This window comes from Anolis sagrei, chromosome 1 (genome assembly GCF_037176765.1).
Source record: "Anolis sagrei isolate rAnoSag1 chromosome 1, rAnoSag1.mat, whole genome shotgun sequence".
NCBI classification, from domain to species: Eukaryota; Metazoa; Chordata; class Lepidosauria; order Squamata; family Dactyloidae; genus Anolis; species Anolis sagrei.
The window spans coordinates 250,122,557-250,144,403 of NC_090021.1; the positions used below are offsets into that span (position 1 = coordinate 250,122,557).

The following is a 21,847-nucleotide window of genomic DNA, read 5'->3' on the forward strand; positions in this document are numbered from 1 at the left end:
TGTTTTAAATGTCAGTCAATCTGACTTTAATATTTAGCTCAACTCAACACAAAATAAAACGTGTTCTGTGTAAGTTTTGTTTAATTCCATCCCATGACCTTACATTTTGACACATTTGGGCTACAATGATAACAGCTGGTATGTACACAGCAGTCTTTCTGAAAACAGCAAATAGAGATGCTCAGTCATGTTACTCATTCATTTCCCTGGACCTGTTTGTTCCCAAAGAGAACACTGTGTCTTTTTTCCCATGGTAAACATACTTCCTCAGCAGAGGTGATGACATTTCTAATATTTCTCAGCAGAGGTGATAACCTCTGAGATAACTTTGATATATCTCATGATACACTAATGCATTCATGGACTTCTTAATCATTCCTTCTTTGGCTTTATTTTCAGGAGGAAGACAGTGATGTTTCCCAATCTGCAACTTCACAAGCTACATCACAATACCATGGACATCTGCCAGGTTTTATTGTCTTAAGATAAGTAGAGTGCTACCATTTTACTTGGAAAATGATGCTCTTAGTTTTAACCAGAGGCACTCAGAAATTAGGATAAGGTAATATAGTCACTTTGGGTCTCAGGCCTGAGGGAAAAACAGGTAATAACACCTCACTTTCAGATAGATGGATAACTGTGCATCTCTTCTTTTGTACGATTCTGGATCATTTGCAACAGCACATTCTATTATTTCTGGAATGCTGTACAGCTGCTCTTTGGTCATTTCAGGACGTGTCTACTGCCAGTGGTAGAAGAAAACCTTGTAGCTTTATTTTCTCCCTACACACAACATCTGTAGAACAAAGGGAGATTCCTGAAAGTATAATTTTGCCAGATTGCACAATGCAGTAACATCCTTTTTACCTTAGGAATCCAGGCACTAGGGAAGTTACAACAATGTAACTTCCTTACTGAAGGTATAAGACCACAGCTTGTGTTTCCTGTAGTGGGTACTGATGTACATTTGTGTGTTTTGTTATTATTTTGTTACGAAACATTGCTGTTCCCTACACTTTGCTGATTCACTACACTAAGCAAACACTAACCTCCCACTGTAAATATGAGACACAGATTTGCATTTCTGAAGTATTCAGTGGTGCATGTCTTTGTTTTGTGTCTAACATGCTAATATATGTTATTTATTATTTATTTATTTGAAACATTTATATTCTGCCCTTCTCACCCCGAAGGGGACTCAGGGCAGAGCACAATGTATATATGGCAAGCATTCCATGCTGGGACATAAAATAACTATAAATATACACAATATTAAAATCAGTTATATCTCCTTTAAAATCAGCTTTTTAAAACCATCTCAAGACACTTTACACTTTACTCACTGATCCATATCTAGGGCATGTTGTTATGGTTAAACAACATACCATACTAAGCCGATTGGATATAATTTTAGACCATTTGTATAGAGGGGGAAAGACATGGATGTATTGTTACTTGGAAAGAAATAGAGATCAACGCAGGAATGAGACTCATACAGGCTTCAGGATGTTGCTGATTGCAATTCCTGCTACCTCTCACCAGCATAGCCAGTGGAAGAAAGGCTAGCTGACCAGGAAAAATTACAACTAAGGGCCACTCCAAAATGTGGGACCCCCAACAGGCTGAAGGATATGAACTGACTCTTGGCTGAAAAGGTTTGGACACCCCGGGATTAAACAAATCCCCAAAGTTTGAGATCATAGGTACATGTAACACAGGAGATACATGGCTCTCCCTTGTCTTGTCTGGAACTAACAAAGACTAGATGCAGTTAATTATGTCATTACCGTATTCTGAAAAAGTGAATCAGAATGCACTCTTAGCTAATACTTTGCTAACATGCCCATTCATATGAATGGAACCACATGTACTCTTTTGGAAATCGCTTGCAGCAGTTTGTAATAAAAAAAAATCTGCATGCAAAGTGTTAATGCTCTTCTGAAAAGGCTGAGCCCCCAAATCTATGAAAGAAGGGAGAAAATCCTTACGCAGCAACCAAAGTCCATTTCAACAAGTGCTGAAAACAGAAAGTTAATAAAAAGAAAGCACAAAAGAAAACATGATCTCAAGATTACTGCTCTTAAGTTCTTGAAGTAAAAAACCATGCAGAATGTTTAATTAAGAGTAAACATTGCTAATAGTATCAGCATGATACTAATTTTCCAGATAAAATCTACTTGGAACTCATTAGTAGTCTTATGAAACAGTTTCTCATGCCTTGAATGAAAAATTAGCATGCTTATTTAACATGCTTTTCCCTTAAAGGAGAAAAGGCGAAGGCATTTCTATCTTTATCTACTTGGATTGGCCAAGTTTATTTGGATGCACCTACACACTATATAATTACTGCACTTTGATACAATTTTCACTGCCATGGCTTAATGCTATAGAGCCCTGGGAAGTGCTACATTCTGAGTAGTTTGATTATTCATCAGCATTCTTTGGCAAAGAAGGCTAAAGGCAACATTGTAAAGCTATGACTCCAATGATCCTATAGCTTTGAGCCGTGATATCAAGGTGCATTAATCATATGGAAATGTACCCAAAGGGCCCATCCAGACAGTACCTTTATACCATGAGCTTCCGCAGCAAACAGGAGGGTGGCCAGATGTCATTCCCTGTAAATGCGGAAGCAAAAGCTACAAACTGCAAAAAACACGAGATTTTCAGTTGGAAAGCTATATAAAGGGGATGTTTTCCTTTGTTCCCCCCATTTGCTTCTTTCTCCTTCTGCTACCTTTTTTGGTTCTTTGTTTTGCTGAGATGTAACTTTTGGGTGAAAGAAGGCCTGCTCACCACCTTAAGGCCAGATTTCATGACTGACTGTGACCAAGGAATTTGTTACCTGCATGAGATGACATCATGCAAGCCTTTGTAAGTAAAGTCCTTTTTACCTTTTATCTCTGTGTCTGAGATGGTTATTTTTGCATGCGTATTTCTTTAAAGGGGGAAAGGGCTGTGGCTGTGTTTCTTTATGGTCTCAAACTTTTCTTAAATCCTCAGGCTACCTCAGGCATATCTACTAAGAAGACACTAGAAATCCCATACATTGCGCAATTGCGTCCGCCATTAACAAAATGATTTGGACATTTCAGAAATTTCGGAGAATTCAATTCCGAATCAAACCACCAGCATTATGAATTTTGAACCATTTTTTTTTTATCAACCAAGGCTAATATCTACCTGGCTCTCAGTCCCTAAGCTTTCGCTGTGTATCTTGCAGTGTCTCTCAATATTGAAACATTTAGCGTAAACTGGCATTGATTAGATGTTGTAATGATCATCTGATCATGCAAACCTATTGACCAGATTATGGGTTTCTTTCTCATCAGAATGGCTGTCAGACATTTACAGAATATGTGAAGGAGGGTGCAATTGCTGTAATGCAGGCATCCTCAAACTGAAGCCCTCCAACTGTTTGGGCCTTCAACTCCTAGCCAGCTTGTTCAATGGTCAGGAATTCTGGGACTTGGAGGCTACAGTTTGAGGGTGCCTGCTCTAATGTGATGTTCCTGCTTTGACCTGAGCAACAAGGCTCTCTGTCCAGTTTTACTTCTATTAACCTGACTCTAAATACATCTATTTGGAGGAGAAGGCTGCTTTTCCTTATCAAAAAGATTATACAGGCAACCGCTGTTTGTCTTGCCTGCTGTAGACAGGCACACACAGCTAGAGCAGGATCAACTAGAGCTGAATCCCACCCTTCCCCAGCTTTATTTTCAGATCCAGGGTAGATCCAGCCTCAAATCCAAACCAAGTCAGGTGATAGTATGATAGCTGGGTCCCAGTGGGCAGTTGTGAATGAGGACACAAAGGCGGTTGTGAATGAGGGAAGGGAACACATGTCAGACCACTGTGGTCGAGCAAGGGGGGCAGAGTGAAAGCAGGCAGACTGGGGGGGGGGGGGGGAGTCGGGAAGATAGTTCGTAGTTGTATTAGAAGGAAGGATAGAAAGGGGGGAGCAATAGGAGGAGTGGTATACAATGAAAGTAATCCAGTTTATTGAGCAGTTATTGAGTTATTGGAAAGCATTTGTGCCCAACGCCTTCGAGTTTCTGGACAGCCTGGCTGTGGGCTGAGAACAACATTGAGCAGTTTAATAATATTTTGGGTCAGATTGCTGATTTCTATCCCGTTTAAGGTCTCCCCAAACTGTCGTTTCTCATTTCTCATTAAAGAACTGTTCCATTCCTTCCCTGTTATCTGGGATCCAGCTATCATCCTCTCACCCCAAGCCAACCCTTCCCCGTTTCTGCCCTAGATTCCTCTCCCAGCTGCTATTCAAACCGAGTTTTGTGGCAAGGTTATGTAAGGGCCTTCGTGGCTCGGTGAGCAAGCCTGTGGAAAGCCAACGTGTCCCGGGTGGAGTAAGGAAAGAACTGGCTGAGGAATGAGGAACGGCGGGGGGGGGGGGGGCAGGGGGGGGAGAGAGGCCCAGGAGAGGGAGGCTCCCTTCTCAGGCACTTTCCCAGGGAAGAACTTCGCAATCTGGCGCGAGGGAAAGAAGAGCCGGGAGCAGAGCAGCAGCCCGTCGCGCGAGGAGCGTGGAACGGGCACGATCCGTCCAATCACGTTCTCTGCCGCTTGACAGGCGTCTCCGGCGTCCTATCCGGACGAGGTAGAGAGACGAGGCGAGGGCTCGGCGCCGCGGGTTAGCCAGAGCGCGCCGGGCGGCGAGGGCGGCGGGATGGGCTCCGAGGGCTGGGCGGCGGCGGCAGCGGGGGGCTCGGGGACCGCCACCGCCGCCCTGCTCCTGCTGCTCTTGGCGCTGTCACTGGTGCTGCTGGTGGTGAGGCAGCTGCTGAAGCAGAGGCGGCCGGTGGGCTTCCCTCCGGGCCCCGCGGGGCTGCCGCTCGTGGGCAACATCCACTCCCTGGCCGCCGAGCAGCCCCACGTCTACATGAGGCGGCAGAGCCAGCTCCACGGGCAGGTAGGACCCGGCAGTTTAAGCGGCTGAGGGGGAAAAGGAAGGGGCCTGAGGCTGGGAGGAATGGGGGGAGTTGGAGTCCAAAACACCTGGAGGGAGGGAGGGAGGGCCCAAGTTCGCCCAGGCCTGGGATAGGTGGACAAGGTGTATAGCAAGCAAACAGTGTTTGGTCCCAAGCAGTTTGGATGAGGGATATTCCATCCGTCTTGATTGTTTGTACTGTCTAGCTTTTGCGTTGGAGTCTTGGAAATCATAGAATCCTTGAGTTGGAAGCAACCACATGGGCCATCCAGTCCAACCCCTTGCCATGCAGGAAAAGCACATTCAAAGCACCCCCGACAGATGGCCATCCAGCCTCTGTTTAAAAGCCTCCAAAGAAGGAACCTCCAAATAGGATTTGAAGTAATTTCTCTGTTGATTCTTAGAATCAACAGTCCATAATTTAAGGCATCTCTCTGTTCTGATGTGACACCACTGACATGGCTCAGTTTTACAAGGTCTTTAGCCTTCTCTGGCAAATAATGATGGTGCCTCGCCAAATGACAACTTCCAGGATCCCATTGCATTGAGCTATGACAGTTAAAGTGGTGTCAAACTGCATTAAATCGAAAGTGTAGATGCACCCATGAATAGACAGAGGGTTAGATTATATGGTAGTATAGAAGGGGCCTGAGAGTTGTTCAGCAGTGGCACTCTCTGCTACAGAGTTTGGTGAAAGCGCTTCTTTGGAGACTTTTAAACATAGACTGGGGGCCCTTCCACACAGCCCTATATCCCAGAAAACAAAGGCAGGAAATCCTACAATATCTGCTTTGAACTGGGTTATCTGAGTCCACACTGCCAAATATTCCAGTTTAAAACAGATATTGTGGGATTTTCTGCCTTGATATTCTGGGATATAGAGCTGTGTGGAAAGGCTCCCAGGGCCCATCCATACAGCCCTGTATCCCAGAATATCAAGGCAGAAAATCCCACAATATCTGTTTTGACCTGGGTTATCTGAGTTCACACTCAGATAATGTGGGATTTTCTGCCTTGATATTCTGGAATATAGGGCTGTGTGGAAGGGCTCCCAGTCTTTATTTAAAAGTCTCCAAAGAAGGAGCTTTCACCACACTCCGAGGCAGAGAGTTCCACTGCTGAACAGTTCTCAGGCCCTTTCTATACTGCCATATAATCCAGATTATCAAAGTAGATAATCCACATTATCTGCTTTTAATTGGATTATGAGTCTGCACTGCCATGTAATCTAGTCCAAGACAATAAATTGGCAGTGTAGAAGGGACCTCAAGGTCAGCTTCCTAATGTTCAGTTGGACTCTCCTTTCCTGTAATTTGAACCCATTCCTCTGAGTCTCCAGTGAGCAGGTTTGAATATTGCTAGCCAAGTCGGTCTTGCTGAGCAAGGTACCATATTGTGCAGTTCTAGATTGGTTGTTTTCAGAAGTAAATCCCATTTTACAGTGCCCCCCCCCCCCCCACACACACCTTTGGATGCCTCCTTTCAAGATTCAGCCTCAGTGAGAATTTCTCTTAACTCTGTTTGCCTCTGGCTTGTGCAACAGAAATTAAAGCGACCTATCCCACAGTTCTTGCAAGAGCAAACTTGATATGAATGGGAAAGTCTAAATGGGTGTGTTATGTAATAGAGAAGTGCTACATTCTGAGTAGAAAATATCCTTGTTATTTTTTTCCGATTATACCAGCATCTGAAAGGTTTGAGGATACAGCTTTAAACTTGATTACTTGGGAATTGGTTCCACTGAATTGAATGGAATTTAACTTAACTCTGAATATTTGACTTTAGAATTGTGTTAGTTACTTACTATTTCAAACATCAGAGTGTCTTTGTCATGAGTGCTGTATTTGAAACAGTTCAGGTGAAAGGGATCTAGGAGTTAGTAGACCACAAGCTGAATATGAGTCTACAGTGTGATGTAGCAGCTAAAAAACTCAATGCAATTTTAGGTAGGTAAAGGTTTCCCCTGACATAATGTCTAGTTATGTCCGATTCTGGGAGTTGGTGCTCATCTCCATTTCTAAGCTGAAGAGCTGGCGTTGTCCGTAGATACCTCCAAGGTCATGTGGCCGATATGACTGCTTGGAGTGCCATTACCTTCCCACCAGAGTGGTACCTATTAATCTACTCACATTTGGACAGACCTCACCTGGAATAACACGGTGTCCAGTTCTGGGTACCTCAATTCAAGGAAGTTATTGACAAGTTGGAACATGTCCAGAGGCAGGAGACTAAAATTATCAAGGTCTAGAAGCCAAACCCTATGAGGAACAGCTAAGGGAGCTGTGTGTGTTTAGCCTGGAGAAAAGAAGGATGAGAGGGGACATGATAGCCATGTTTTAATATTTGAAAGGATGTTGCATTGAAGAGGAGGCAGGCTTGTTTTCTGCTGCTCTGGGGACTAGGACAGGGATGAATGGATTCAAATTGCAGGGAAAGAGATTCCACTTAAACACTAGGAAGAACTTCTTGACTGTAAGAGCTGTTTGGCAGTAGACAGTGGTTCTCAACCTGTGGGTCCCCAGGTGTTTTGGCCTATAACTCTCAGAAATCCCGGCCAGTTTACCAGCAGTTAGGATTTCTGGGAGTTGAAGACTAAAATATCTGGGGACCCATTGGTTGAGAACCACTGCAATAGAATATCCTGTTGCCTCAGAGCATGTTCTAATCCTTCTCTGGGGGGTTTTAAACAGAGGCTGGATGGCCATGGGTCAGGAGTGCTTTGTTTGTGTGTTCCTGCATGGTAATGAGTTGGACAGGATTACCCTTGTGATCTCTTCCAACTCAGTGACTCTATGAAATGGAATGTTAAATATTACAAAAGAATTGTGTTCAGTGTTGTTATCATGAAATATGTAATTACTATTTGCAATATGTTCCTAATTTGGCCTCCAAGTACAGCTGTGATGATGCTTGGGAAAGTTCCTCCAGTCATCCAGCACCACCACCGTCTCTTGTGGATTGACTTCTTACCCGACCTCTGTGTTACTTACCAGAGCTCTTCTTATTTATGAGTTCTTTTGTTGAGGAGATGGGAGCTCCACCAGCTTCACATTTACTACAGAATCTGTAGTGGGTTCTGTAGGTGGTTCTGGTAAAACAAGCCAACTACTATTATTTTCTAACTAAACTTGCCTCAGAATAGCAAAGGTCTCAAGTTGGAGATGTGAGCTAGAATGCTATTATTCAAAGAGGGGGTTCCAGGATTGGTTCTGGTTCCTGAGCCATTGGCAGGCCATTCCTGTTAAGTTTCCAAGAAATAAGGAAGCAGTTGCAGCTGGTGAGTACCAATGTGTTGCCAGTCCCTGACAGATTGGAAGAAATAATTGCTGCATCAGATAACCCAGGAAGCATTGAGCAAGAGGGCACTCCTGTTTAAATACTGGATATTATGGTTTCTTGAATTTTTGATATTGGAATGGAGATCTCTCATAAATAAAGTTTCTGTTCTCTTTTCAATTTAGGCCCCTTCCACACAGCTATATAACATCCATGTTGAACTGGATTATATGGTAGTGTGGACTCAGATAACCAATTCAAAGCAGATATTGTGGACTATCTGCCTTGATATTCTGGGTTATATGCCTGTGCAGAAGGGCCCTTGGTGATGGTTTTACTGGTACTTATAAGAGTGAGCTTGTGCTTTTTACCATATATGGAACAAGAAATGTCACATGTTCAAATTGGGTTCAAGAAAGGAAGAGACACTGTGGATCTTATTGCAAACATACATTGGATAATGGTATGTGCCAAAGGCTCTCAAAAGAAAATGTACACATCATAGCAAAGCTTTTGATTGTATGGATCATGAAAAACTGTGGATTGCTCTTAAAGAAATGGGCATGTCACAACATTTGATTGTTCTGTACTTACTGTTAGGACAGAATAGGGGAAAACAGAATGCTTTCCAATTGGCAAAGGGGTTTGTATGATGAACATGTCATATGCAAAGCAGTATTAGATTTGGAAAAAGGAGGTGTGAAAATTGGAAGAATGAAGATCAACATTTTAAGATATGCAGTTGACATTATATTGCTAGCATAAAATAGTAAAGAGTTGGAAAGATTACAGAAAAAAGTCAGCGAAGAAAATGCCAAGGCAGGATTACATTTGAGTATAAGGAAAATCAAAATAGTGGCCATAGATGATATATCTACCTTTACAGTAGATTATGATCAATCAGTAATCAAAATGAAGATTGCAGTCAAGAGATCAGAAGAAGACTAGGGCCCTCTCTATAGTAATGAAAAAAAATCTGTTTTGCATTTCCTTTTTCTGTTCTACATTGATCTGGCTGACCTTCGTGGACACACATCACAATTTTTAATCCTTCACATTATTTTCAGCAACATAGTTCCACTCCCCCTGCCCAATCCCATCCATATATCCTTTTAAGTAGAGGGCATTTCATTCTGAGTTTGTATTTGCTGTTTAACTAGCTTGATTTCTTTGCCCCAAATCTTCTGTCCCTCTATCTGTCCTTCCATGTCCTACCAAAAGCACTAACACCTCACTCCATTTATCACCTCTCTATCTCAAAGACTCTCCTTCTCCTGTTCAATTTTAAACGGCTTTTCCAGTGATTTGAAAGGACTGTCCACATGTCAAAAATGCAGTATAAAAGAGGGGGGGGGGGGGGTTGAACCAGATTAAATCCCAAATAACTGCATTTAAAGCACATTGTGTGTCCAGATCTCAGTGGCTACAAGGGAAGTACATTTTTTGTCCTTGAAGAAAGGCCCTAGGACTAGGAAGGACAGCTGTAAAAGAATTAGACAAGATATATTAGGGAACAAGAGAAGATACTGAACATTGAATAACAAAGTTAGGATTGTCAGTTTCTATTATATTTCTAATGTCTATGTATTGTTGTGAAAGCTGGATAGTGAAGAAAGCTGGGTCAGAAGAAAATCAACTCTTTTGAAATGTGGTGCTGGAGAAGAGTTCTATGCATACTGTGCAGTGCTAAAAAAACCAAAAATGAGTCCTAGAGTAAACAAGTCTGAACTCTCCCTAAAAACCAAGATGCTAACCAACACTGTCATACTTTGGCCATATCATGAGGAGACATGACTAGTAAGGTACTCCAGATGGATAGACTCAATCAAGGAAGCCATGGCCCTAGATCTGCAAGAGTTGAGCAGGCTGCTATTGGTAGGATGACTTGGAGATCTCTCTGTTGTAGGGCTGCTGTAAATCAATCTTTGGTTCTCAGTCTTTGATCTTCCATATGTTTTGGGTAAGAACTCCTTACCTTTGGTTATGTAGAATTTCTGTATGTTGTTGAAGGTGGTCTCCTCTTGGGGTGAGATAGGGCGGGATAGATATATGGTAAATAAATAAACCTGCCACTTTAAACCAAATATGTTGTTAACTGTATTTTTTTCACTTCCTGGGGCAGTTAATGTTTAGGTTATGACAATAAAATGGGGCAGGATAGATTCTAAACAAGTCATCAAAGTTTTGGATTTTTTATATATGTTATTATTATATTCCATACTGCTTTTTAAACTATTAGAAGTGAAAACTGCATTATATACCCACAACCTGAAATCATATATTTGGGCATTGTACAATGTTAAGGAGTATAAAAGGTATTCTTCAACAAGTTGGTCAAGGAATGATGTTTTGAAGAGAATGTAGTGGCGTTATTATCCTTATTTAGACTTATTCTTGAAAGTGACAGGTAACACTTCTCTCTTTTTCAGATCTTTAGCCTTGATCTTGGAGGTATCTCTGCTATTGTACTGAATGGATACGACACAATTAAAGAATGCCTTGTTCAACAGAGTGAGGTTTTTGCAGACAGGCCATCTCTTCCTTTGTTCAAGAAGCTGACAAAAATGGGAGGTATGTCAACACTGTGATTTTTTAAGGAACGGACAAAAAAGTACTATTTATTCATGCAAAAATGTATCAACCATAAAGAAGAAGTGTTAGCAGATGCTGGGAAACCCTGAGACACGCACAGTTGGAAATCATGTAAACTTTTTCCTCAATGAGAGGCAAAAGGGAAGACAAGAAAATCAAAGTGACACGAATACATATACGTCTAAGGGTACAAGCAGTTTAACAGTTTTTTATAACAGGGAAAACCTGATGCATGAAAATTAACATTTGGTGCTGCCTGCTTTTTCTCAATGCCTCACTCTACTACTAAGTGACAGGTTTGGGGATGGGACAAAGAGGAAATGGTTGCGCAATGAATTCCCTTTCCTTCAAAATGTAGTGTCCTGAATGCTGTTCAATGTTGTTTATTCATTTTTACTAAAATGAAACCTACAGCTTTGTTCCATAGTATGACCCCTTTATCCACAGGACTGCCCCCCCCCCTCCCCGGCACATGACATAATCTTTTCTTTCTAGGAATTTTCTAGGTCTTACAGGCAATTTTATGGAGTGCTTTCATCAGAAGTTTCCAGAATTGCATTGAAAAACCCAATAAATTCCTACAGGACACATCTTTATATTAATATTCTGGACCTTCAATATGACTCTATGACAACTTCTGGCAGAAGTTCTGTATTTCAGTAGGGTTCACCATTGTCTATGTTAACTTCAGGAACACATCCCATGTGGATCCTGGGGCTGTGCTGTATGTATTTGCATCTGATGGCCCATGACCCAATGCCAATCTTCCAACCATTAGTTGTGGGTCTGTGGTGAATTTCCAGAAAAAGGGGATGACACCTGTTTTAGCCAATGCAAAAAAATGTGGTACTACTTTCTGCCACATTAGGAAGAAAATATTGCCAGTGCCTCACATCAGGTAGCTGGAGAAGAACATTGCTATAGCCATCATAAGTTGAAAATGATTTGAAAGCACACATAACCAACAAGCCAGAGGAGTGCCTTCTAGTGGGAACATGCAGCTATGACAGTTGCATGTGAGTGTCAAACATATATTTTCAACAGCTTAAGTATAACATTAAGAGCTCTTGTTATTATTTTCAAGAGATTTATGTACTGCTTGAAATTGAAATTAATAAGGTTGCTGTTAGTTAATAGGCAACTTGAAGACAAAATGCATATACATGAAATGAAGTGGATTCCTTGAATCCTGAAATCTTTAATTAAGGCACTCTCATCTAATCTCTGGCTTGACCCCCCCCCCCCCCAAAAAAAGCTGGCCATTCCATTATTTTCTTAGAGCTCTGCTGTTGGAGACCTGCCATGGACAAAGTGGACAAGACATTGGATCGGAAGAACCCAAAGCCCATTCCAACTCCCAAACCAACTCCCAACACAGGAAACACAGATTTGTACTGTCTAGATGACAGCAACAACATATTATGAAATGCTGCATCTGACAAAAATTCTCCCTAGGTCAATTCTCAGTTTGCACTGTGGCCAGTCAGTTGCCAATAATAATAATAATAATAATAATAATAATAATAGTACACCAATACACCAAAACACCAGACATCATGACTGTGGAAAAGAAAGATGTTTGGATTATTGATGTCGTCATATTAAGTGACGGTCACATTGAAGAAAAACAACAGAAAAAACTCAGCTGTTGTCAGGACCTCAAAATCGAACTGCAAAGGCTCTGGTATAAACCAGTATAGGTGGTCCCAGTGGTCATCGGCACATTGGGTGCTGTGCCAAAAGATCTCAGCCGGCATTTGGAAACAATAAACATTGACAAAATCACAATCTGGTGGAAGGAAGCAGAAAGTGGGAGGGTTGTGTCAACTGCAAAAGGCCACCTTACTTGGATCTGCATGCATCATTCAAAAATACATCACACAGTCCTAGATGCTTGGGAAGTGTTCAACTTATGATTTTGTGATATGAAATCCAGCATATATATCTCATTTGCTGTGACATACTGTGTTTTTGTGTCAGTAAAATAACAATAACAATAACAATAACAATAATAATAATAATAATAATAATTTATTTATAGACCGCCCTGTCTCCCCACAGGGACTTAGGGCAGTTTCCAACACATATGGCAAACATTCAATGCCAACAAAGAGACGTATAACAGATTACATTAAAACGTGGCACATCACAGAAAATAGAACAGCCATTACTATAAACTTAATAGCAAATAGAAATCAATAAAAAATAAAACTAGGCAATCCTAACAGATGTAATCACATAATATGAATTTAAACAGAATAAGAATTTGAAACAACTAAAACCTTATTAAGGGATAAAATGGGACTGCACCGGGACTGTAGTGCAGCTGGCTGGGAGTCAGCTGCATTAATATCATTACTGACCCAAAGGTCATTAGTTTGAAGCCAGGCCTGGTCGGAATGAGCTTCCGACCATTGTGTAGCTTGCTGTCAATCTTTGCACCCTGAAAGACAGTTGCATCTGTCAAGTAGGAAATTTAGGTACCGCTTCTGCGGGGAGACTAATTTAACTAATTTATGATGCCATAAAATATCCAGCAAGCAAGCAAAAGAATGAGGAAGTACTCCATCAGTGTCACAAATGGACGGTGAAGCAACAATTCCCCTGGTGGCCAGAATACCCTCTTGAAGCTGGAATGTTAAATAGCCTCTGTGTGTCCGTCTGTATATGTTGTGTGTCTATGCCATTGAATATTTGCCATGTATATGTACATTGTAATACGCCCTGAGTCCCCTGCAGGGTGAGACGGGTGGAATATAAATACTGCAAATAAATAAATAAATAAATGGTTGCCAACACATACAGGCTGAGGTCAGTTCCAATATCTAAATATGATTTAGTTTATCTAGATGATGTTATATGTCAAGACGTATTAATTTTCCTCTTCTCCATATGCGAAAGTGCATAGATGTTTTTCTAGCAGCTTTTTAAAGTTGAGGAAAGAGGGGGTAGTTTTTAATTCTTTTGGAAGCAAGTTCCAGAGGCGGGGAGCAATCACAGAGAAGACCCCTTCTCTCGTTCCTATAAACTAGCCATGCTTGAGACGGAGAAGGGACCAAGAGAAGGGCCTCTTGCAGATCACAGTGCTCGAGCGGGTATATAAATGGAAATGTGGTTTTGCAAACAGTCTGGACCTGAACAATTTAGGGCTATTTAACATTCCAGCTTCTTGAGGGTATTCTGGCCACCAGGGGAATTGTTGCTTCACCGTCCATTTGTGACACTGATGGAGTCATTCTTTTGCTTGCTTGCTGGATATTTTATGGCATCGTAAATTAGTAAATTAGTTAAATTTGTGCTGTAATCATTATCACTGCTGCCTCATATTTTATGGTCCTACTGTTTTATTAGCATGCATTGCTTTTTACCATTTTGTATATGTGTGCACATACACATACAGGCACACACTGATATGAAACATAATCTTGAATGTAAACTCAATTCATGAAAGTATTTTCTTTTTTAGCTTTCAATGAAGGACTACCAAGTAGTTATTTCTACTATTAAATTAAGAAAAAAAGGATAGCCTCCTATTTTTTGCCTCTTGTTAATAATTTTGCCAGCCTTGCTTAATTCCATTACTTAACTTCATTCACCCACATTTCTTCATTCTTAATCGCTCAGAATAGTATAGGCTTTTGCTTTTTACACAATTTTATTAGGGTCCATTTTTTATGGACAAGAAGATCCTGAATTGTAGCTTCTGAAAAGGTCAGCGATCTAAATCTAGTAGAAATTGTTGGATCTGCCTTTCTAAAATTGTGCTTAATGAAATAACTTTTCAGTTTGAATCTAGCCCAATAAAGAAAAACAGCTTTTGGAGCTGAGACAGCAATATATTGGCTTGATAGGAGAACTGCAAGGATGTACTCTTTCTTTCAGGATTCATCCTGCAATAGAGAGACAATGGCAAAGATCCAAAGAAGTACTTGAGGCATTCCGAATGGGAATTTTACTCTTTTTTCTTTAAGCAGCAGAGTAATGTGCCATAGTACAAACCGCTTTGCAAATCCCCATTTTTAAAAGCAGTTTTTAATGTAGAGGTGGGAGGAAAGATGGGATATTTAAGAAACATATGCCACACCATCCACCTCCTCTGATTTGTAGAACTGTTTGCTTCTTTTTTTTTTTTTTTTGCATGCTTGACACCTATTTTGCTTTGTGCTGCAAATTGTAAGCGACCTCTCTTTGGACCCTGTGCCAAAGTTGTCAGAGTTGGTGCTAATCAGACATCTACATGAGAAGGGCATTCCTAATTTGGTGTTCTTCAGCAAAGAAGGCCTTTCTAACACCTGCCCAGAGCATATTTCTCAAGATACAACTGAAGACGCAAGCAATTATTAGCAGCCAGTCCATCTCCTTTAAAAGTGGTCTCATGTTGTTTCTGTATGGAGTTCTTATCAGCAGAATAGTCTATTCATAGTGGAATGTTCTAACCACATCTTAACAAAGACAGATAAATCACATTGCTAAAGGGAGTTGACTTTAAGAAAGTAAAATCCTTGGTGAAACATATATCTTACTTGTGTTTTTCAGGTTTATTGAACTCAAGATATGGACGAGGTTGGACAGAGCACCGCAAGTTAGCTGTAACCAGCTTTCGGACTTTTGGGTATGGTCAGAAGGCCTTTGAAAGCAAGATATCAGAAGAATCGGTGATCTTCCTTGAGGCCATTGATACCTATAAAGGGAAACCCTTTGATATGAAATACCTGATAACAAATGCAGTTTCAAATATTTCTAACTTAATTATTTTTGGAGAGCGGTTTACATATGAGGACACTGAATTTCAGCACATGATTGATATATTTAGTGAAAACATTGAATTGGCAGCTAGTGCTTCTGCATTTCTGTATAATGCTTTCCCATGGATTGGCATCCTGCCTTTTGGAAAACATCAGCAACTATTTAAAAATGCAGCTGAAGTCTATACCTTTCTGCTCCATCTTATTCAGCGTTTCTCACAGAACAGGAAGCCTCAGTCACCTCGTCATTTCATAGATGCCTATTTAGATGAAGTGGCTAAACATAAAAATGACCCAGAGTCTACATTTTCCATGGAGAACTTAATTTTCTCTGTTGGAGAACTTATGATTGCTGGAACAGAAACTACAACAAATGTTCTAAGGTGGGCAGTGTTGTTCATGGCTCTTTATCCTAATATTCAAGGTAAGTGTTGCATCATCACGATAACATCTTTAACTGTATGATTAAGAATGTGTTTTACAAGAAATGCTGTTCCTGTCAATCTTTAACAATGCTGAATATTTCTCTGCTGCGTCACTTGGTATAATTTGGCAATATCCCAACTTCATTTGTGATTTTCCCTCTCTTCTTTTTGAAGTATGAGATGTGGTGTTGGTTTGCTGAAGACTAAGGCATGATGTTTCAGAACATCTCTGTCTTCAGTCAACAGCCATGATGAAATGGGATGGAATTGTAATTAATATTATATTTATTTGGTATTAGTCTTTTTACATCCTTGTGTTGGGCTATACTAATTTGAAATATTCAAAAATAACTTAGCACAGGTTGAGCATCCCTTATCTGAAATCTGAAAAACTCCAGAATCTGAAATGTTCCACATGGGTAGTTGAGATAATGACTTATTTGCTTTCTGATAGTCCAGAGTACACAAACTTTGGATTATTGATGTCACCATACCAGGTGACATTCGCATTGAGGAAAAACAACAGGAAAAACTCATTCATTATCAGGACCTCAAAATCGAACTGCAAAGGCTCTGGCATAAACCAGTACAGGTGGTCCCAGTAGTAATTGGCACACTGGGTGTCATGTCAAAAGATCTCAGCCAGCATTTGGAAACAATAAACATTGACAAAATCAACTACAAAAGGCCACCTTACTTGGATCTGTGCGCATCATTCAAAAATACATCACCCAGTCCTAAACACTTGGGATGTGTTCGACTTGTGATTTTATGATACAAAATCCAGCATATAGATCTCGTTTGCTGTGACATACTGTGTTTTTGTGTCAGCAAAATAAAAATAAAAATAAACCTTTATTTATATACCACTCTATCTCCCCAAGGGGACTCAGGGCGGTTTCCAATATGGTAAGCATTGCACTTACCGACATAAAAACATACAAAAACATTATAGCCATATAATCATAGTACTTTATGACAATCATGCATACTTAAATTAAAACCAATCCGATACTCATTACATTAGGCAGCTCAGCTTCCAATGGCTAAGATTCCAAAGTGGGCCTTGACAACTAAGAGGGCTGGGTTGGGATGAAGAAGTAGACTAGGGGCAGGAAGTGGGTAAAGTGCAAGCATGGCCAACCTGATGATCAGGGTGGGGCCTGGAGCTATTATTTTCAAGGTGCTTTGCATAACCACAGGAAGGCTAGGCCAATGGGGAAAACATAGAGCCCGGGGAAGTGGATAAAGTGCATGACAAGGCCTTAGCTAATTTGCTAGGGTGGTCCCTGGGGCTCTTCATTTCCAGGGCCTATTGAATAGGTATAAAAGGGCTAGACCAGGTCTAAAAAGGCCATTTCCAGGACCAGGGAAGTATGTAGGGAACAGAGTGGGGACCTAACTATTAGTCTGGGGTTAATCATTTCCCAAAGCCTGTTGGAACCTATTTAATAGCCTGTTGTTAAGGTGTACATAAATCATAAATGAATTTTGGGTTCAGACTTGGATTCCATTTCCAAGACAAGGGGGTGTGGGGGAAGAAAAAAATATTCAGATGAATGTGAGAAGACACCTTGCAAATATTTAATATATTAGATTGCCAAGAACTAATATTTTATCTACATTTTTAAAACCAGACCATTATTTTATAAACTGAAAGCCTTTTCTCTTAACAGGACAAGTCCATAAAGAAATTGATATGGTCATTGGGCCAAACAAAACACCCAGCCTGGAAGAGAAATGTAAAATGCCATATACAGAGGCTGTGCTGCATGAAATTTTAAGATTCTGTAATGTGGCTCCCCTCGGTATTTTCCATGCCACATCTAAGGACACAGTTGTGCGTGGCTATTCTATCCCTCAAGGCACTACAGTCATTACAAACCTTTATTCTGTACATTTTGATGAAAAGTACTGGAATAATCCAGAAATGTTTTGCCCCGAGAGGTTTTTGGACAGCTCTGGACAGTTCATCAAGAAGGAAGCCTTTGTTCCATTTTCATTAGGTAAGACTATGTTCATATCTATAAATTTAGAAGGGACAAATTTGCAGATAAAGGCACAATCCACAGAATGCTAACAACTAAATCTCTAAATATTCACTTTTCAGGGTTGTTGTAGGTTTTTCAGGCTATATGGGCATGTCCTAGAAGCATTCTCTCCTGACATTTCGCCTACATCTATGGCAGGCATCCTCAGAGGTTGTGAGGTCTGTTGGGACTAGGAAAATTGGGTTTATATATCTGTGGAATGTCCAGGGTGGGAGAAAGAGCTCTTATCTGCTGGAGCTAGGTGTGAAGGTTTCAGTTGGCCACCTTGATTAGCATTTGATGGCCTGACAGTTTTAATCTATTATCAAGAATTATATTCAAAATTTTGGATATCTGATTTTTATTATAAACTACAGTATTTCAGTGCAAAGAATGAGGAAAAATGATTTCATTGAATTATAGAGTTGGAAGAGACCACAAGAGCCATGATTTAATTGTCAGGAAATTGAGATAATGCCATCATAAATCAGCCAGCTTTATGTTCTTTTCTCGACTTTCAAAGTAACTCTGTCCTTAAAGGCATGAAGTTTCGTAAATAACTTCAAATAGATTCCCAAAAGTCTGCTCCCAAAAAGAGCAGTTCTTTTTTGCTTTATTTACAAAGTATATACAGCACAACCTTAAAAGCACATTCAATGGTCACATCATGGCAAAATAACAACACACTTGAGTCTTCTTTTCAGTTTTGATACCTGAAACTACATAGCTTGCATTCCTTCATTGTTACTCCCCTCTATTGCGTTAACTCATGAATTACTGTAACATCTCTTCACATCCAGTTTAAGCTAAATGCTGTTTTCACTCAAACAGCAAAACACTGGTATTAATTGGAAAATATTTTTATGTAGCAAACCTTGTCATGTAGATAGCTGAATATCTTAATAATTAAGGTATCCATATTTGACACCGTTCTCCTTACCTGACTCCTTTCTTCCTTGGGAACCTCTACATCTTCAAAATAGATTTCCTTTACTGTGTGGAAACTAAGAAAAAGATTTATTTATTTACTTACTTTATTTCTACCCCGCCTTTCTCATCTGAAGGGACTCAAGGCGTCTTACAACTCCAGCAAAAATTCAATTTGCTCTTGAGTATAAGGTTCTAGTAGTCTGTGGCATGACAAAAATGCAAGATGCTCTTGAACTATTTAATTTAAGTATATATTCCTCCTTTATTCTTTTTAAAAGCTTTTAAAAATAATTAAAGATGTCTAGAGTATATGTGTGGATCATTTTCTCTAGACTGAAGTACATACAGACTGATTCAGGAGGCCGTAGATCAGGAGAAACAGCTCACCTCCCTGATCAGCCCCATTTCTCCTTTTAGCCCAGACATTCCTTTGCTGCTCCATCTTGGCAGTTGTAGCTTTTCCTGGCTTTGTTTTAAGACTTCATTGTTCTTCTTAGCTGAGGGGAAAACACTTGGATCTCCCTACCGCAGACACATTAATTTGAAAATTGACATCTAGATCCTGCATAACGGTTGTGTAAGCTTATTGTGTCCCTAGTAGAAGAAAACTCACTTCTGGAAAGCTCTGTTTAAGCATCAGACATCTTAGTGATCTCATTCATTGCCTAACTTTCATATGTAGAAAGCTTTGTTAAAAATAGCATCTGGTGTCAAATGTGTTTTGGATTTTGTGTTCTTAAGCGACATAAAGGTTTTGTTTTTTAAATTTTTTAAAATGTTTTATTGTAGACCTGCACATGAATGTAAACAGAAAATTATTTGCCAAGCCCAGCATTTGATTTATAGATCAAATGATAGCTTACTGAATTATGTTTTGACTTTAATAAATAGAGCTATTGTTTTATTATAGGTATGTATTCATTGATCAGTGAAATAAGTTGTTAAATGCAGCTTCTTTTCTCTCCTCAACTTCAGGACGAAGACACTGTTTAGGAGAACAGCTGGCCAGAATGGAAATGTTTTTATTTTTTACTTCATTACTTCAGCGATTTCACCTTCATTTTCCTAATGGTTTGACCCCAGACCTTAAGCCAAAGTTAGGCATGACATTGCAACCTCATCCATACCTTATCTGTGCAGAGAGACGGATATGAACATCAATGACATAGTAACAATTCAACATATAAGGTTCTCGTAGCCTGTAGCATGACAAAGTGGTGAGATGAGTTAATACTTCCATGACCAAACTAATTAAATTCTGTCCAGATATTTAAAAAAAGCAACATACGTATTATATTATAAAGTTGCTGAGCTTCACAAAGGGAAGACAGGAGTTGATTTCTAAGGGCAGGAAATGGAGAATGGACAACTAGGATGCTCCATGCTACTCATGCATTTTAATAGTATTATATTTGTCTGTTTTAATCATTACGAGAAGTGGGTAACAAATAAAAGTTGTTGCTGTTGTTATTTAATTCCATGAGTAGTAGATAACAGTCCTAGCAGAAAAAATGTAACATGGTCATTAGTCTCATAGCTGCTCTATTTTCCAAAATAACTTCTCTTTTGGTACTTCTTAAGAGTGACCACTCCCTCAGTCAGCTCTAATCTTGATAGCTTACTTTCTGTTTAATTTTGTTTACTAACTAAATAGAAATGCTGTGTTCTATATTAGTGGTTCCCAACCTGTGGTCTGTGGACCACCAGTGGTCCCTAAGAACTAAAATGTGGTCCATGTCCTCATTGTTGCTACAGCATTGCAATGAGAGTTGTCTCACAAAACCCTCTTATAGTGCCGAGGCAATAGGGTTGTCGGCAGAGGAGATGATGACTACCCACAAAAGGTATGACAACAAGCCTCCTGACAACTGTTTCACCTCTTTCTCCATCCCCCTGCCTTGGTGCCTTCATTTTTAGGCCTGTTCCTGGGGTTGTTTGGGGTGCTGATTCAGAAAATTGCATCAGCTCTAGATTATTAAATATTGTTTTCCTTGGGCGAGCAGATGGCAACTACTGAATGGCATATGTTTTGTACCAGAAACTAGAGCTGGTGTGGTCTATCTAATGCAATTTCTGAATCAGCACCCCAAATAACCAAACCAAATCTAAAGTTGACTAAAAATTCATTTGCAATCCTTTTGGTACAAATGTTGGAGAGTGGTCCCTGGTCAAAGTGGTCCCTGGTTAAAAAAAAAAAGGTTGGGAACCACTGTTCTTTATGAAGCCTCTGTGGCTCTCATGATTGGGATCTTACTTGGGCCACATTAGTGGGTGTCCTATGTGTTGGTACACAACTATGTTTCAAACTAGCTTGTTTTCTTTTAAATTAGCACTCTTGTTGAAAATGCAGATGTAGTTATTTCTGTGTTTGATTGGCAATGCACATCTTGATATTTCCAGAAACTGGAATACCACAATGGCATATTTAAAATGTAATAACAAATATATTCTGAACCTTCTTGCTACAGAATGTCCTTTGTACAAAATGCTTGGTACCATACATTTTTTGATTTTGCACTTTTTTGGATTTTGGAATACTTGCATCTGCATATATATAGTGGATGTGGGATTAGAGGACAGGATTTAGTATTTGTATTTTCCTGCACAAGACTTCGCCAGTGGGGCTGCTCTGTGGTCCCACCCTGCCATGTGCCACTGTAAGTGAGTGCTAAACATGTGACTAGCCCTTTCCCCAAAGGTGGAAGTGGGTAGTTAGCAGCAAAATGTTTCATATCTTGAACCATATCAGATATCTGGATGAGAGAGACTCAACCTGTAGAAATACTTGTTCAGAAGCAAAGGTAATGTTTTCTTTAGCAATAAGAATAACACAATAGATTTCCATACAATAATATTGTATAAAATATTTGGATCTGTGTTTGTTGCTTCATTTATGAAGCT

The 21,847-nt window shown here is 40.1% G+C and overlaps 1 protein-coding gene across 1 annotated transcript; it reads left to right on the forward strand.

Moving 5' to 3' along the window:
- Nucleotides 1-4,495: 4,495 nt before the first annotated feature.
- On the forward strand, nt 4,496-21,119 carry CYP2R1 (cytochrome P450 family 2 subfamily R member 1). The gene is made up of 5 exons (XM_060767527.2): nt 4,496-4,930; nt 10,654-10,795; nt 15,353-15,985; nt 17,663-17,992; nt 19,922-21,119. The coding sequence occupies exons 1-5, from the start codon at nt 4,688-4,690 to the stop codon at nt 20,098-20,100; spliced, it is 1,527 nt and encodes a 508-aa protein (XP_060623510.1). The 5' UTR covers nt 4,496-4,687; the 3' UTR covers nt 20,101-21,119.
- Nucleotides 21,120-21,847: the final 728 nt, after the last annotated feature.